Source organism: Pipistrellus hanaki, assembly GCF_964339955.1.
Source record: "Pipistrellus hanaki genome assembly, chromosome: 7".
NCBI classification, from domain to species: domain Eukaryota; kingdom Metazoa; phylum Chordata; class Mammalia; order Chiroptera; family Vespertilionidae; genus Pipistrellus; species Pipistrellus hanaki.
This window is the reverse complement of record NC_140509.1, coordinates 73,947,208-73,964,983: the sequence shown is the minus strand read 5'-3', so window position 1 is coordinate 73,964,983 and position 17,776 is coordinate 73,947,208. Positions and strand designations below refer to the sequence as shown.

At 42.7% G+C, this 17,776-nt stretch overlaps 1 protein-coding gene across 2 annotated transcripts; it reads left to right on the top strand.

The window, feature by feature from the left end:
* Positions 1-315: 315 nt before the first annotated feature.
* On the top strand, positions 316-10,950 carry HEY2 (hes related family bHLH transcription factor with YRPW motif 2). 2 transcript variants are annotated; one of them, XM_084889662.1, is made up of 6 exons: positions 316-556; positions 2,530-2,608; positions 2,739-2,822; positions 5,404-5,485; positions 10,126-10,367; positions 10,526-10,950. In XM_084889662.1, exons 1-6 carry the CDS (start codon positions 474-476, stop codon positions 10,814-10,816), a joined length of 861 nt encoding a protein of 286 aa, XP_084745788.1. In that variant the 5' UTR covers positions 316-473; the 3' UTR covers positions 10,817-10,950. The 2 variants fall into 2 exon arrangements, with proteins under 2 accessions (XP_084745788.1, XP_084745787.1); XM_084889661.1 differs by having other exon boundaries at positions 10,126-10,948.
* The last annotated feature ends 6,826 nt before the right edge of the window (positions 10,951-17,776 follow it).

Sequence of the window (17,776 nt, the reverse complement as noted above, 5' to 3'; positions counted from 1 at the left end):
TCCCCAGCGAGCGATCGGCAGCCCGGCCGCCCGCCGCGGCCCGGCCCTCCCGCGCGCAGCGCCGCCGCCCCAGGTGTGAAGCCGGTTCCCACGCTTCGGCCCCGGCCCCGAGGCGGGCGCGGGCGCGGGCGGCCCCACCCCTCCGCCCCAGCCAATCGCGGGCCGCGCCGAACCCGAGGGGGCGGGGCCCGCCGGGGCGCCGGGGGCCCCGCGGGAGGGAGGCGTGCGCCCCGGCCCCGCCCGCCGGGGGGGCGTGCCCGGCGCCGGTCTTGCCGCGGAGCCGGGCTGCGGCGTGGGAAACAGCCCGGAGGAGCCGCCAGCGCCGCCGCAGCGGGAGCCGCGCCTGCCGGCCCGGGGAGGGGGGCGAGGAGGAGGAGGAGGAGGAGGAGGAGGCCGGCGGGGAGGTCGCCGGGCCGCGCGCGCTTCGCACCCGTGTGCCCGGCCGGGCTGCGCCCCGCGCCGTCTCCGCCGCGATGAAGCGCCCCTGCGAGGAGACCACCTCGGAGAGCGACCTGGACGAGACCATCGACGTGGGCAGCGAGAACAATTACTCCGGGTGAGCGCGCGCGGCGGGCGCTGCCCGGAGCCCGGGGCGTTGGGGTCGGGCAGCTTTGTGTAGGACGGCTCCGGGGCGATCTCGAGGCTCCTTTTTCGCGTCGTCCTAACGAAGAGGGGAAAGTTTTGCAGGAGAAACTCAGGGACGTGCGTGGAGTGGGGCGAGGGGTGTCGGTTTGCAGCCCAGTGGGGGAGCGCAGCGGACCAGGACGCGCCCGGAGGGGCGGGAGGTGGCCGGGGATGCTGCCCGGCTGTCAGCACGAGGCCGGCGGGCAAACAGGTCCCCCGACACTGACCCTGCCGAAATGGGCCAAGAGCAAAGAAAAAAAAAAAGAAAGAAAAAAAAGAAAGGATGTTTTTAAAGAGACTAAAAAAGATAAGTTGCTTTACGGGGAAATTAAAGCGACTTGCAATGTCCCGGCTAAGTGGGTTGCGCTCTCCAGGTTGGCCATGTGTGTCTTGGCTGACAGTAGAGGAGTGAGGGACAGATGTAAGAAGCATCGATTCGGGCATTTATTTCTTTTGATTACTGGTTCTTAAGTCTGGAAAAGATCGGGGCCGTGATCACCATTCATTCCTACTTGAAAAGTGAAGCCAGACCTCCACTTCCCAGTGACAGGGGGAGATTACTGAGACATTTTAGTGCCAGGCGGGTCAAATGATAATTGCTTCTAATTGGCATCCCCCAGAAGCACCTTCATTATTTATCTGCAACTGTCACTCAGAGAGCAAAATTCTTCCTATCTTTTGGAAAACTTTCAATACTGTTGTTTTGTTTCCCCCCCCCCCCCTTTCAATGCTGTTCTTCTAATACCTACAAACCAAAGCCTGATTATCAGCAGGAGCAAAGATATTTACATGAAACGTTGCTTACAAAGTATCTTCCAATGATTAAAGTGTTGGTCATCTTTAAAAAGAACAGAAAAACAGAAGATGTCCTGTGAAAGGCGAAGCCAGTTGAGATGGGTGGGAAGGAGGAAGACAGTTCATTCAGAAACAAGATCCAGACGTGAGAAGATGAAGTAATAACAGCCTGATCCGTGCAACATTTCTAAGATGGAAGAACAAATAGCAGGAACGCTGGAAAATCTGAGAACATGAAGAATTATAGAACCCATGAATTATGAAGAGTAATAGATACGAATTAGAAAGGATGGTGGAAATGCTAAGTGGCAAAATAACAATTTGATTGAATTCTCAGTATGAAATATCTTTTCATTGGGAAACTCAAGACAAGTTGCAGCTCCTAGAGGTTTAGGCTTAGGTTGAGGGCGCAAAGGTACAAGTTTCACTTTCAAAGTAAAACCTTTACCTGGTAGTGGATCTGATTTTAATGTTCCTATCAGTGGCATTTTTACTTTGGAGCATTCTTTTGGAAGATTAGTATACAAAACATTAAATTTGTCATTTTTTCCCGTTGTAAGATATGACTAATTGAAATAGTAAGATAACTTGTGTTTATTTTAAAGATTGCATCTAGAGACAACAGTGTGACACGTGACGATCGTATATCTGTTTGGTAATGGTGCTAAACATGGCCTTTATTTTAAAATAGCTTTGCTTTGTTCAGTCGGTCTGACCAGAAAGAGGAGGAGGAGGGTGCTAGAGATAAGTTGAGTTTTAAGAAACATTTACGAGCGGCACTAGGAAGTACTAATATTTAATTTCTCACCCTGACTGCCCATCATTATTGTACTAGGAAACTTAATAAAAGTGTAGGGATGTTTTTGCCAATGGATTTGGCATCTACATTACGCATTAAAACTTCTCTTTTTTAAGCCACCATTCATTCCTACTTGAAAAGAGATATAGGCTGAAAGCAAAGTATATAAAGAGTAAAGCAAGAATTAAGAATAAAGCCGCACAGACCTCAACTGCGAAATCACTCTCAATATTTAAGGGGTGGCATCAAGCACTCAGAAGAAACTATTGTTATGTTAATGGAGCACCTGACATACTCTTCCTATTTCCTAGGCAAAGTTCTAGCTCTGTGATTAGATCGAATTCCCCAACAACAACGTCTCAGATTATGGCGAGAAAGAAAAGGAGAGGGGTATGTGATTTTTTCCCCCCTTTTTATTTCATGTTATGCAGCCTAATGTGTAACAGTTGTGTGTTTTTCATTCTGAGTAATTTTATCATTTGTGTATTCATAAACGTTTGTTTTGCTTTCTTTGGGATAGATAATAGAGAAAAGGCGTCGAGATCGGATAAATAACAGCTTATCGGAGTTGAGGCGGCTGGTGCCAACTGCTTTTGAAAAACAAGTAAGCTATCCTCACCCCGACCACCCCAACCAGAAAGCTCAAAAAACCTGATTCCCTCATCTCGGAATGTGGGTTCCCGTTAAAGCTTATTAAAATAATGGTGTATGTGCCCTGATCTGGCACAGAGCAGTGATTTCAATAAAATGCTTTGTTGTGGCAAAACTATTAAAAACATAATCCATCGTGAACTTGAAAAACATTTCCATTCTTGAGCTTATTTTCCCCTTAAGGGTAACAGTGTTCATGCTTTCTCTGTTCTTTCTATGAGGACCAGTGGTGGTTTTGTTTAAAACCAAGATGTATGTGGTATTCTTTAAAAAAAAGAAGAAGAAGAAGAAGAAGGATATCATGTGTGAAATTTCATTTTGTTTCAAACAGTTTAAGAAAAATAAGCTTTTTAATTTAAAAATTACCAAAGCTCAGGAAGTAACATCTCCAGCTCTATTTATCTAAATAATTTATACTAATGTAATTTATTTACCAACTCACACGGTTTCATTTTTAATCCCTGGGTTAACAGAATAATGCTCAATTTGGAGCATCTTTTTGGAAGTTTGGTAAAAATCGAACTAGCCATATGCCCTTTACAGAATTCAAGTATTCCTTTACAACAACAAAAAAAAAAAAAAAAAAAAAAAATTTCACACTTAACAGCGTAGGAAGCCAAATATGTAAATCTTTCTTTGTCGTTTTAGAAAAGTTTCTCTTCCTGCCACCATGGCGAATGGCACAGATTTCTAAGAGCATCTTTCAAAGAATGCGGCCATCATAACCTTGTTGAAAATACTGTCAATTTAATTCAAATAGAGTATAAGACAGCAGTTGTTTGTTTACTTTATTTTTTTGTTTATTTCATGAACCAGACAAGCATTACAAAGCCCTCAGCAATTATCCAGAAACTACAATTTTGTTATTAGTCACGTTCACTGAAACTACTGTATATCTTCATGGAAACATTGAGCACTGACAGAAGTACAAAATGTAATATGCTATTGATTATACAGTTTTAAGAGAAACACAGGCACCCATTCTATTTGCTGAAACTGCCTTTGATTAGGTAAATGTAATGTGGAGACTGTAGTTTTGATTAGTAGCAGTAGGCTGAAAATGAAAATATTATTTAGAGAGATTTTTACTTTGAGTACTGAAATACCTAGCTATGAGGAGCCATCAGTTTGGTGTGGTTTTTGTTGTTCTTTTTCTTTCTTTCTTTTCTTAAATATCAACTTAAAACAAGTCTTAAAAGAAAAGCCTCAGTTGTTTGGCAACTAGTTACCATAAACACAGACTTTCCCATTTGCTGAGCTTGGCTACCAACCCGTAGTGAGCTGGCCCTGTCACAATATGATTAGAAGGGTATTTATTCAAGCAGTTTAAATAACTGGCATTGAGCTGCTAATTTTCACAAAACAAGTAATGCATAGGAACCTGAAATAAACTTCTATTTCCTTTTCTGAAAAAGACATATTGATTTAATTATTTAGCTCTTCCAGGAAATTAGAAGCCACCCACAGCACTCTGAGACAGTTTGAGGTGGCACTTTTTTTCATTTGGTTTCCAGAAGTTGCCTTATTTTAAAAAGTGGGGACATAAAAATACATTTCAAAGACAATTTTATTAAGAACTATTTTAAAGGGTTTAAATATCCTTACACGTTGCCGATGTTTACTGGATAAGTAGTAAATTAAGCTTTCTTATTTATGATCTTGGAATTCACAGTGACACCTGCTGGTAAAGATTGGAAAACATATTAAAAGTTTTCCCTTTTTTATTTTTGGTTCTGCTTACCCGTGGTCTAGTATGAATTAAAGACTTATTAGAATTTTTTATTTTTATTTTATTTTATTTTTCTAGCTAGAAAGTAAAAATATTTTATTTTAAAATGTTAGAAGATCATTAAAAGAGATATGTCCATTATATAACCAAGAATGTTGAATATTTGGAAACTGTAAATCTTCTAAAATGTGGCAGGCACTTTCAGAGAGTAAATATTGCAAATTATCCTACCATATGTCTTCTTTAAAACCAATAATATTTGGTATAATGAAAAATACCAAGACCAAATAATTATTCAATCAAAGTCACCATGTCAGGGTTCAACAGTAATTTGAGATTCTATTTTCTTATCCTTCAGAGTTGTATTATACTGATCTAGATTTGAGTATTATATAGGACTACTGAATGTTTTATATAATTAGATAATGAAATAAAATATACTTTCATTAACAAGCAAAGTAAAAATATTAAGTATATATTGATCAAGGAACTGATTGGATGCAAAGTTTGAGATTTTCGCAATTGTAATTTTGGTAGAGTAATATTGGGGAGTATAGTTACTCTTATGATAAAAATATTTATTATACCTTTTAACCTTTAAAGGTTGAAATGGCAACTATCTGTCGTTGGGTGTGACATAGTAATTAGAGTTTTCATTTAAAGTTTGGAAGGGATTCAGATTTTTCTGTGAAAAAAAAATTAAACGTAGAATTTCCTAGTGAGAAGGAAAATTGAAAATCCAGTATAAAATATCCCAAATTTTGTTTCCATAGAACTTATAAAACTTTCTTACTTGTTTATGCAGGGATCTGCAAAGTTAGAAAAAGCTGAAATATTACAAATGACAGTGGATCATTTGAAGATGCTTCAGGCAACAGGGGGCAAAGGTAAGCAGATGATTTCGTTTTCCCCACCCCTTTCCACCTCTTTTTTCCACCTCTCCCCCCCTCCCCTCCCCTCCCCAAGATTGTAAGGAAGTCATAGTCCAACGGTTCTTTAACAAGCTGAGATAGGAGGTCCCAGATTAAAGCTGTGGAAATCAATGCTAATGGCAGGATTGAACTCGTGGGAAAGAACTTCTGGAACAAAAGAAGCACTTGACCCTGGGCTTGTGTTTGCTTTCATAATACTGTGGGAGTAAAGCTTCATTCACAGCAGCCTGGTCAGAGATTTGTTTGGGACTTCAGAAGCACATGCTGGAATCTGCACAGAAAGACAAAACAAACACACAAACATAAACAGGAGGTTAAAGGCAATCTTTTCTCTTTTTCTTCTTTCTCTTTCCCCAAAGCCCCCCTTAAATCAGAGCTGGAACTCAGTGTAATGCAGCTATTCCAAAGGAAGTGACTCTAGAATTACTCCCATTGTTGTTTTCAGATTTTGCTTGGTTTTGGATTCAGACCAGACAGAGCATCTGAAGTGCAGGTAGTGAATCTGTACTGGAAACCGTTAGTGGAAGAGTCGTTCCTAACCAGAGCAAACAGGAGCAGGTTCCCTGGAGAGATGTCCTCTGTGTTCCATAGTGATTTGGGGAAGAATTGTTTAGTGGGTCAGGGGCAGGCCCTTACTTCATGTTAAAAGTACACTTGAGATGGAAAGCTGTAATGTTCATTCAGATTTCATCATCCCTATTCTCACTTACACTGGATTTCACCCTTTTGTATCTTTTTCACCCTTCAAACAAACCTTTGGTATTCATCTTAGCCAAGGATGTTATCTATAAATGTATATAAGCCAACAGAATGATTGCTATGATGCATACTGACCACCAGGGGGCAGATGCTCAATGCAGGAGCTGCTGAGCTGCAGTGACTTGGCAGCAGCGGTTCTCAGATGATGCACCCCGAAACCAGAGAGGAGGGAGCCCGATTCCTCATAGGGCCACGCAGTTCCACCTCTGGCCGTGGGCTATGTTGTTGCTGGGGCACTGTCGGGCCCTGAATCTGATTTACTGTGCACTTGCTTTTGCATTCCACACTCTGTAGGACAGCAACTCTGCAGAGTTTTCCCTCTCACACTCGGGGAGACCTCAGGGGATGTCAGAGAGCTGGTTTTGGCCTGATCCCCACAGGCCAGGCTATGGGATCCCCCCTGCAGAGGGACCCCCACACTCTGAAGATGCCGGGGAGGAACCGCATGGGCTGGCTCCAGGTTCTGTCTGGCACATCTCGCCCAGGTCCCACCCTGCTGGCCACCTTCTAATTAATTTCTTTTTCATGTGTACAAATTTGTGCATCTGGTCACTAGTTTAATATATTTGACAACTGGATAAATACGAGACACCACAAGGGGCTACGTGCTGCTGCACCTCTACTCTAGAAGCTTCTCGGTGCTTTTCATCAGCCTTTTACTACGGAGTGTCATAGTTTGCCCTAGATGAAGGCAGGAAAAGGGCATTGGAGACAAGTCACTGTTTACCAGTTGGGACGGAAGTATTTCAGTATTTAACTCCACTGTGGCCATACGGATGAGGGTCCGGTGGAACACAGCCCTGGCCATCACCTCTAAATCCAAGACCAACCAAAATCTGAAAACAACATGAGAGCAATTCTAGAGCCACTTCCTTTGGGACAGCTGCATTATACAGAGTTCTAGCTCTGATCTAACGGAAGTTTGGGGGAAGGGGAAGATTGCCTCTAATCTTATGGCTTTGTTTCGATATTTGTGTGTCAGGGAGGCCGATCATTGTACAGAGAAGCCCATGTGGTGTGACTTACCCTTGGTTTCACCTTCTCAAGGAACCATTCTGCATGAATTTTTAAATTCCTGTTCATTAAAATGTAACCCTAAGTATAGGATGCAAACATGCTTACATAATGGAGAAGAGAATGGATAAAATCTTAAGAGCTGAGGATCCAGCCCAGGTTGGCCACTGCCTCCCCTGTGACCGGACACAGAAAAGTGCTCTGTTGCACTATGTGGCCTACACTAGTGCTCTGAGCGCTAAGGCCCCTCCAGCCCCACGTTTCCATCTGCACCGATTGCGTTAGTGGTGGTGCAAGGGAAGTTGTTTGTTTGCTCTGCCTCCCTGGGCATCGTTAACCACAAGACTGAGAATTCTGATCAACATTCCAAATATTTGGCCTGAGCTACATACTTGTAAAGAATAATATTGTTCTTATGCCTTACTATCAAAACTAAGTTGAGTCTTGGTTGCTATTCTTGGCTACCTGAACAGTCCTAAAATTCAAACCAGAATAGAGTAGGAACACACATTTCCAAGCAAGCACATACAAGTGGCCTGGCTGCCAGGTCCTTAAACAGGTCACCAAGCTGAAGAGTACGTGGACCTTGAAGAAGGGGGGCTGGCAGTGTGGGCTTATATCACCCAAGGCTCACAACTGCTATCAGGGCCTCATAGTGTGCTGATGTCGTAGAGCAGTGGTCGGCAAACTCATTAGTCAACAGAGCCAAGTATCAGCAGTACAACGATTGACATTTCTTTTGAGAGCCAAATTTTTAAAACTTAAACTTCTTCTAACGCCACTTCTTCAAAACAGACTCGCCCCGGCCCTGGTATTTTGTGGAAGAGCCACACTCAAGGGGCCAAAGAGCCACATGTGGCTCGCGAGCCGCAGTTTGCCAACCATGGTCTTAAAGCATGGACTCTGTAGTTGGGTTGCCCGTTTTCAAATCCTGGCACTGTCATGTAGTTGCTCTGTGATGCTTGGTAAATTACCAACCCTCTTTGAGTCTCTGAGCCCCATTTTCCTCATCTGTAAAGTGTGAACAGTGCTGGTGTCCACTTCACAAGGGTGTGAGTCTGCTCACTTAAAGCTGTAGAGCAGTGGTGGCACAGGTGATGTTGTATAGAGCTATGTACTGTGCTGTAATTTTTGGCCCAAGATTCATTCATAGGAGACAGCTGTTCATCGTCATCTCCCTGACGGATAGAAGTTAGCATAATTTCTATTCCTTAAGATGCAACAGAGAACTCAATGATATACAGCAACCTGTAGCTGGCAAACCACAAATTTCAAATTATTTCATGCCTGTTCATGAAAATTCTTGGAAGCTCAGAGGGTTACATTCTGGTGGTTCATTTTTTTCACAGTCTACCTTGATCTTGCCACAGTTTCTAGACAGGATTTAGTAGAGTAACCTACATTTCTAAATCCCTCTGGATTTCTGAACTCGGTCTACACTGATGATCACCTCTCGCCTCTTCTCTCATGGGAGACGGAGTCTGCAAAGGCCCACAGAGAACCCTGGGGACGCTCCGTGGAATCTGTTCCGTGGAAGCGGCTCCTTGAGGGAGAGCTTTTCCTTCTAATCCCAGGGACTTTGTTGCTAACTCTGCCTAAGTCCTCATCTTCCCCTTTCCACGATGCAGTCTTATATCAGCTTTGTGCTGTTGTTACTGTTCCAGTAGGGTATATTTTTGTTCCAGATGTGTTTTTTGTTTTTTGGTTTTTTTGGGGGGTGGGGGGGGCTTCCAAATTTCAGTTAGAATTCTAGCTTTAGGACTTTTGAATATTATGACTACTATTTGCCAAAGAGCTTGAGATACAGAATAAGACAGTCTAATAATGAGTAGATGATAAATGAAACATTTTGTTTTTATTGGATTTTTTTCATACCAAGTTATGACAACATGTTTTCATTTTATTGATTTAAAAATAGCCACGGAGAGTCAAGAATCATTTTTTTTTTAATTTAAGATACAGTAAGTGATGGGGCAAGAAAAGTCCTTTATTCAAAAGTCTCCAAGCCGCTGCCAAGAGAGTGTAGATGTTTCAGAAAAACCCTTTAATCTATTGCTCATGTGACAGAGACGGAGCCTGGAACTCTGTATCACCATGAAAAAATTCAACCAGGGAATTTCACTGTCCACAGTATAGAAGGAGAAACACCACTTTTTCCCCCTGGAAGTACTTGAAACATGCATGTTCTTTTTTTCTTTTCTTTTTTTAAATATATTTTATTGATATTTTACAGAGAGGAAGGGAGATGGATAGAGAGTTAGAAACATTGATGAGAGAGAAACATCGATCAGCTGCCTCCTGCACCCCTACCACTGGGGATGTGCCCGCAACCAAGGTACATGCCCTTGACCAGAATCGAACCCAGGACCTCTCAGTCCGCAGGCCGAGGCTCTATATCCACTGAACCAAACCGGTTTCGGCGAAACATGCACGTTCTTAATCTCGTCCCCCACCCCCCATACACACACACTGTGAAGTTTCATTGCAAGAACAGCTGTAGCACCTAGCAATGCCAGGGTTGTCACAATGCCTGTGAACTGCAGAGTGTACTTTCTAACACTCTCTTGACTTCTGCACAAATTGCAGCTATAACTAGCTGGCAATGTTGTCAGAAAGGATTGTGGTTCTGCTTCAATCTTCTCAAAGACAGAGTGGAACCTGGTTGGTAGGCCTCCTTAGTAACTGGATCCTTTTCTTCTTCTTCTTCTTCTCCTTCTCCTCCTCCTCCTCCTCCTCCTCCTCCTCCTCCTCCTCCTCCTCCTCCTCCTCTCTCTCTCTCTCTCTCTCTCCTGGCCCCCACTTTTGCTCAAACCTCCTCCCAGGCTACTTCGATGCCCACGCGCTGGCCATGGACTTCATGAGCATCGGCTTCCGCGAGTGCCTGACGGAGGTGGCCCGGTACCTGAGCTCCGTGGAGGGCCTGGACTCGGCGGACCCGCTGCGGGCGCGGCTGGTCTCGCACCTGAGCACGTGCGCCTCGCAGCGCGAAGCCGCGGCCATGACCTCCTCCCTGGCGCACCACCCGCACCCGCACCCGCACCCGCTGCACCCGCACCACTGGGCGGCCGCCTTCCACCCGCTGCCCGCCGCGCTGCTGCAGCCCGCCGAGCCCGCGCCCTGCCGCCTGGCCGCCCCGGACGCGCCCCCCGCGCACGGCTCCGCGCTCCTCACCGCCACCTTCGCCCACGCCGACTCGGCGCTGCGGATGCCCGCGGCGGGCAGCGTGGCGCCCTGCGTGCCGCCGCTGTCCACCTCGCTGCTGTCGCTGTCCGCCACCGTCCACGCGGCCGCCGCCGCCGCCACCGCCGCGGCGCACAGCTTCCCGCTGACCTTCGCGGGCGCCTTCCCCATGCTGCCCCCCAACGCCGCGGCCGCCGTGGCCGCCGCCGCCGCCATCAGCCCGCCCCTGGCCGTGTCCGCCGCCGCCAGCCCCCAGCAGACCGGCGGCGGCACGAACAGCAAACCTTACCGGCCCTGGGGGACAGAGGTGGGCGCCTTTTAGGGTGCCCTTGAACTTGTCGCGCTGATAACGGAAAGGCCTGCATGGCAGCATCTGCACCCTGAAGGCAGCCAGACAGACGGATAGGCGTCTGCAGATCCAGCCAGGAACAATAAAGCTATTGGAGGCACACACCCCTCACACGTGGAAATGTGGTATTACCCATTTGTTTTCTTTCCCCCCCCCCCCCCCCCTGTGGTTGTTGCTTGGTCCCTGACGTCAGCAGCTTTGGAGAACTGCACACCTGCTTCCAGGTAGAATTGTCCCAGAAAGAAAGAAAGAAAGAAAAAAAGACTGTGCTATCCAGCCTTGCATCGGTGTCTCTACATTGGAGAAGAAAGAGGCCCTGTCTGAATTCTCTTGAAACTAGATGGGAAAGGGCGGGGGGGGGGGGGGGGGGGGGCGATGTGGGGGGGGGGGATTGCCTTGTTTCACAAGTGCCTGAGCTAGTGACGTTTTGTTCTGAGCATGGGACATTGCACATGAGTGACGAGTGTAGACGTGAGGTTAAGCAGGGAAAGGGACCGCAGGCTTGCGTTAGGCTGCAGACATACAAATGCCAGAGAAGAGTGTCCTCTTGGCACCAGCAGGATTTTGTTGGCCAAAAGGATTGCTGAAAATAAGTTTCGGGTTGAAAGACCTAGTTTTATCTCAGTTTGCTTTCTTTGTACAGACTTGCCAAGTGGTGACGCGCAGCAATACACTGGTATCAGCAATTACTCCCTCGGTGCTCAGCTTAGCAAGCGTTCTGCCTTGTCTGCAAACCCCCAGGCACCTGTTTCTTTCATGGCTCAGAATATGGTGCTTCTCATAGAAACCATGCGTCTATAGAGTACACCCAGGAGCAGTTACCTACTGTGTGCCCGCCGGAGGCTAAGTTGATTCATGCCAACTTGAAAACTCCCAAGTTTGTAAAAGTGTAGCCTAATTTATTCAGTTTCATTTGGACTTTTTTCTCACATGTATCCTCATCATTTTGTCCCGATGACGTGTCCTGCCCTTGTCATCCTGTTAGGAGAAGTAGCATTTCTGGAGGGGATGAGACAGGGAGATGGATAGGTAGCATTTGGAACAGAAAGCCACGATTTTTAAATGCTCTTTGTCAAGCTCAAGATTGCGTTTTACCCCAAATCAAGATGAATGTATGCAATGGGATGTACATAAATTAGAGTTTGTCCATGCCTAGACTAGTGCTACATAATGGTGTTTTGGTTTCGTTTTGTTTTGTTTTTTATTTTGTTTAATGACAAAATAATCTCTTACTACATTGAAATTGAGCACATGAGATTTTATGTTTGAAAGATAAAGACACAGCATGTATTATTATGCACTTCATTTCTCTGCTGTGTGGAGAAAGCAATAAAGAAGAATGTTAAACATTATGCAAAATTATACTTTTAAATATTTGTTTTAAAATTACTGTACCTAGTCTTTTTTTGCATTACTTTGTAACCTTTTTCTATGCAAAAGTCTACATATCACTAATTAAATGAAGTCCTTTTTGACTATTTTTATGTGGATGAGTTGCTTTGCAGAATGTGAAGTTGATATGAATTTCAAGCAAGGCCTTCCTTCACTAACTAATTAAGCCAGAGCTTTTCTTTTGCTCTTTCACAGCTTTCTTGAAATTAGTTTTTATCTGAGCTTGTAAATCAATTAAGCATAGGTGAGTAAGACATTATTGAGAGACAGGAAGTGATCATTTTCCTCTGCCTTTTATTCTTAACCATGGTTCTCAGAAAAGTGCAAATACAAGAACTCTAAATAATAGTAGTAGTATACCGGACATAGGGTAATACAATACGCTAGCATGTGTCATACATTTTATCACTCACAAACATTTGTAGTGTTTTTAAAAATCACATGCATACATGAAGAGCGTATATATGCCTCCTGGTGATGAATCCTCTCTGTCTACCTCAATGCCAATTTCTTTTGATGCTCTAGGGATTATGCAGATATCCCCACTTCAATCAAGCCAGAAAGAGACCATTCCCAAAGCTATTGGGCCAAACGTAGGAAAAATTAGGAAAGAATGGTCTTATTATGCATTTCACTTATGCTCAAAGCTAAAGGAACAAGTGGAAGGCTTTTAGTTTTAAAAAATCAAGCGTTTAGTTTATCTAATTTCTTCTGTCTGGAAGTGGGTAAAAAAAAAAAAAATGAGCAAAAACAGATCACCATGTTCCTCTGTGAGGCTCTCTGGTTATTAAGTTTTCTGTTAGCTCTGATGGAATTAGGTAGCAAATAAGAAAATGGATTTAGTAGCATTTGAAGTTTGCTTTTTAATCACGACTTGTGGGCCGCTGGCATAAAAATGATTTTTATTATCTAATAGTTGATCTGTGCCTATTGCAATGTCAGCATTTAAAGAATTCTTTTCCTATTTTGGAATATAAAGTGTTTTAGAGAGCAGGATCTTTTCTTTTTTAATTTGGATTAAATATTTTAAGACAAATCCCCTTCCTCCTTTCTTCTCTTTCTTTTCCTCTTTTTTTTTTTCCTTACATTTTTTTCTTCCCCATTTCATAAGAGTTATTGTTTTTCAATTTAATTGACTGAAATATTTGCAAACCAACTTGTCACCTAGTTGCTAAGGGTTATCAGTGTTCCTAAAGAAAATGGTTATCAGTAATTTATTAATTGGTCTTGATCAGTGTTTCACATCATCAGCTTTTAACATTACATTTCACTCGTTTCTATTAACTTTACCATTGAGTTTCCCATCTCTGATCAAATGTGGTTATTTTTAAGTATGTTGTTATTGTCTTTTAGAGAGAGAGAAACAGATAAAAACATCAACAAGAAAGGAACATCATTGACTGGCATATACATCATGGCCCTTACTGGGGATAGAGCCGCAACCAGAGCCTATGCCCTGACTGGGAATCAAATTTGAGACCTATTGGTTCCTTGGTCAGTAACTGAGCCACACAGACTAGGTAGATCAAATGTTTTTTGAAAGTGGTGTTCTACCTTTAGGTGTGGTGATTTTTGTGTTTGCTACCAAGATAGAAAAAAACCAACAAACAGAAAAAAATAAAAAATAAAATAAACACCACTTTTTATATTTCAAGGGAAAAAGAACATTTAAGGATTTGATTTATTGGTGACTTTTAATTTTGTAAAAGTTAGTCCCAAAACTAACTCACGGGATTTTTGGTAGGAAAAAGGTGGGGAAAGGAGAGAAAAGGAAAAGAGAACATTTTTAGAAAATTGAGTTTTCCCAGTGTTAAAAGCTGTATATATGCCTAACTAGAACAGTTTTGTATTTCACATCAGTGAGCCAGGAGAGGTTTATTGAAAAACTGCTGTGGACCCAGCACTGTGCTGGATGTATGTCAGGTTTTGAATGGTGTGTTGTACCACATGATAGTGACAGGTGACAGGTATGGCTGCCACCCTAGCTTTCACAGGGACCCTCAGAAGAAAGAGGTGCCCTGAGAGTGAGGAAAGGGGCTTCTGGAAACTGGCTGGGGAGGCTTTTTTTCTCCTTGGAATCTTGTTATTACAAATACAGTATTTCCTATCATATTTGAGGAAATCTGTGGTACTTTTAAAGCAATGTTGAAACGTTAAAAAGACCAGCTATTAACTAGAGTAATGGCTGTTTGACCTACAAATACATGTGTACCAAAAATCTTAATGAAGCCTTTGGATTATCTTTCATATATATTAAACTTGTTTCTTTTTACCAATAATTAAGTTACCACAAAGTAAGAGAAATGCCACCTTAGGTAATATCAACACAAAGCAAAATATGAACTCCATATTTTCCTAAGTCTAAGATTCCATCACTCTAAAGATCTTCTACTGGTGTAGGGTCAGTTTTTATGGAAAAGAACCACAACAACATAATTTCACACATTAATCATAAGATATCCCAATTTCCAGAGTGAAAAAATGAAAAAAAAACACACACAAGCATTTTGGATTTGAGGCAATATTATCATTAATATTGTGTTTGAATGCAAATTGAAAAATCCATGGCTAAGATATGAAGAGATTAAAATGTTGCTAATTTAACTTACTTTAAATATATCAGGATAGGGGCCCAGTCAAATCAAAGAATCTGGATTGGCTTTGTAAATTTAATCATCTAAAGATAGATGTGGTTTTCAAACTTTTCATGTTTTTATTGCACAATGGGACTGATTCTAGTTCTTCATTTTACTGGAGAATGGAATTTGACTTCCCTTGTAATTGTTTTAAGATCTAAGCAATAACAGAGGCTGTGAACATTTCAGCAACTACAACAAAGCATTACAGCAAATATGACATCATAAACGGTGACTATTGCTCATATTCTTTGGAAGGAGAAGCCTTTGAACTCAGTGGGAGATCCTAGAAAGAAAAAAGAAGGAAAAAAAAAAGTCCCTTAGCTTCCACAGACACTTGTATGAGGCGTCAGAGGCATATGAGAAATGGTTCCCTGGGGACGAGGTGGCACTTTCTCCCTCAGCTCTAACTTCAAAGGAATAGTCAGGCGTGGGGCTGGTCAGAGAATCGGGCCCTCTGCTGTAACTGACAGGACCCACTGCAAGTCACAGGTCCAAAAAAAGAAAAGAAAATGCAATGCTGTTAATACTGTTTGGTTGTTTTCTGTGCAAAGCTCCAAGCTAAGTGCCTGAAATCTAAAACCATAACTGAAATTTAAAACCATAATTGTCCTATAGAATACATGGCTTTATTATCTTTACATTATATATTAACTATTGGAGAATAAAAGGTTAACAATGACCCAAACCAAACCTGTCCGATTCTTAAGCCCATCCCTTTTACCTTAGACAGTACTTTTTTTGGACTCCGATTCATTCAGACTAACCAAAAATATTTCAATTTGCCTGGGATCACTTTGAACTAATGACAAGAGTAAATCTGCCTAGGGTTTTAGCATAAAAATTTCCATCATATCACCCTTTTATGAAAGGATAAAAAGAGAATAACTCCATTCTATTATATAACATAAAAGAAAATTAATTTGCCAGTCCCTTAATTTTAACTTTCAACTTTTAAGCCAGTCACACCCACCTTCATTTGTGAACTTACTGTAAATATATGAGGCAAAATGGTGAAGTGTTAAGACTAGATCTCTGAGTAACTTGAGGTTCAAAAAAAACCCTGTCTTTCACTGAGTGTAAAAGATAAGAGAATGCTGGATTACACTGAATGTTTATACATTCCAAGTCCATCATATCATAAAATAACATGATTCCTTTGGCCTATGAAGACCTGCCCAGTAACCCATTCACTTTAATAATTCTCATTATCCGAAAGGGCTTTTCAACTAACTGGAACTCCAGCCTACAGTTAAGCATGCTTTCTATAGCAGTTAACAGCTTACTATGTGTATTATTTTTCAAAAACCTTCTAATCAGAGGCATTTATATGTGCCTCTAACTACTCAGTCTTCTGAGAACTGAATTTTCTGTTTCCTTAACCTCTGTTGTCATTTTATTAGCCTGCAGGACTGAAGAAATTTATGCATATGGCAGGCGAGAATTCTACCACTGAACCACCAATGCAAAAGAAATTTATGCATATGAAATGGTATATGTATGTAATAGAATGTCTTATAAAGTTTTCTTTAAGGGAGAGAATGAGGTTGAATATCTTTGGCAAGTTGACCTAAAGTTTCTTCCACTTAAGTTTGCGTTGTAATAGTTTTGAGTTTTCATTGCAGCAAAAACAAAGTAGCATTTTCTCATGTGTGCGAAAAAGTATTTTGCAAAGGATGGCTATTTTCATAATGTTCCACTTGCACAAGTAGGGTGATAAATTTAAAATTGCTCATAAACTCCTAAAACAACTGAGTAATGGAGGTAGCCCCTCTTCCCTAATTACAAACTATCAAACTGAAGATTATTTATCACAGTATAAAATTCTGCTTCCTAGATCTCTCACCACTCTTTTCAAACCATTTTCCTTAATTAAAGAGAATCTAAAGACCTTTTTTTTCTCTCTCTCCCCCCCTCCCTCCCCATGAAAACAATACGACTGGAACATTGTGTCGCTAAGCTTGTGTAGATTTGCCTGTGGGCCAGCAGTGGCTGGCCTCTGCCCTGTCCCAGCCAGTCAGTCCCAGTCCAGCTGCTGTAAATAGGCTTCCTTCGGGTTCTGGCAAGATGATGGAGATGTGTGTGCAGTCAGGAGGGCAAAGCACACAGGCACACAGACATATTTCACTTTCGTTATATCTGTCACAGTCACAACCCACCCCCTAAACAGGAACTAAACCAGTCCCCCCCCCCTTTTTTTTTTGTCTCACAAGCAGTCACTTAGGTTTATTTCATTATTATTTTATTATTTCTAAGAGCAGAAGTATATGTGTAGAATACTACAAATGATCAGGTGTGGCGTCATCATCAAAACCTTTTTACAGCCTGGTGACTACCAGAGGAGGGTACTGCCACGCTTTGGGGCAAGTGTTGCCTCGGCAACAAACATCCTTGACTGCCACAGGAAAGGAGACTGGATAGGCCATCGTGCCCTCTTTCAAGGTTCGGTACGCCACCTCTCCTCCGAGAAAGATATTCATGAGTCCATCACTGCTGAGTCTCTAACAAGCTTGAGGCCTATGTGTTGCACCAAGAGAACAGACTTAAACGCCAGGGGTCTCCTGACCATAATTATCATTGGGAATGGGTCTCAGTAATACCCGTGATTTATCTGACCCTCACTGACCAGTTCTTACAACAGAGATACTCCTTGGATGTGACCATCAACCCCCAAGCACAGGAACCACAGACAAAACAACACAGGAGAAGTAACTCAATATAAATCCGTTTAGCCGCTTCTGCGAACACCAAGTCTGGAGGCAGCTTCCTTGCTCTGGGTATCGGGAGCTTGAGGCGAAAGGAGAAACAGGCCACCATTGCTTGTCTTCAGGATATGACATAGTGAGAGGAGCAGTGAGCATCATTTGTCTAATTGTTTTAAATGTATTAGCCTAGGAGTTAGAATTCTGTAAGTGT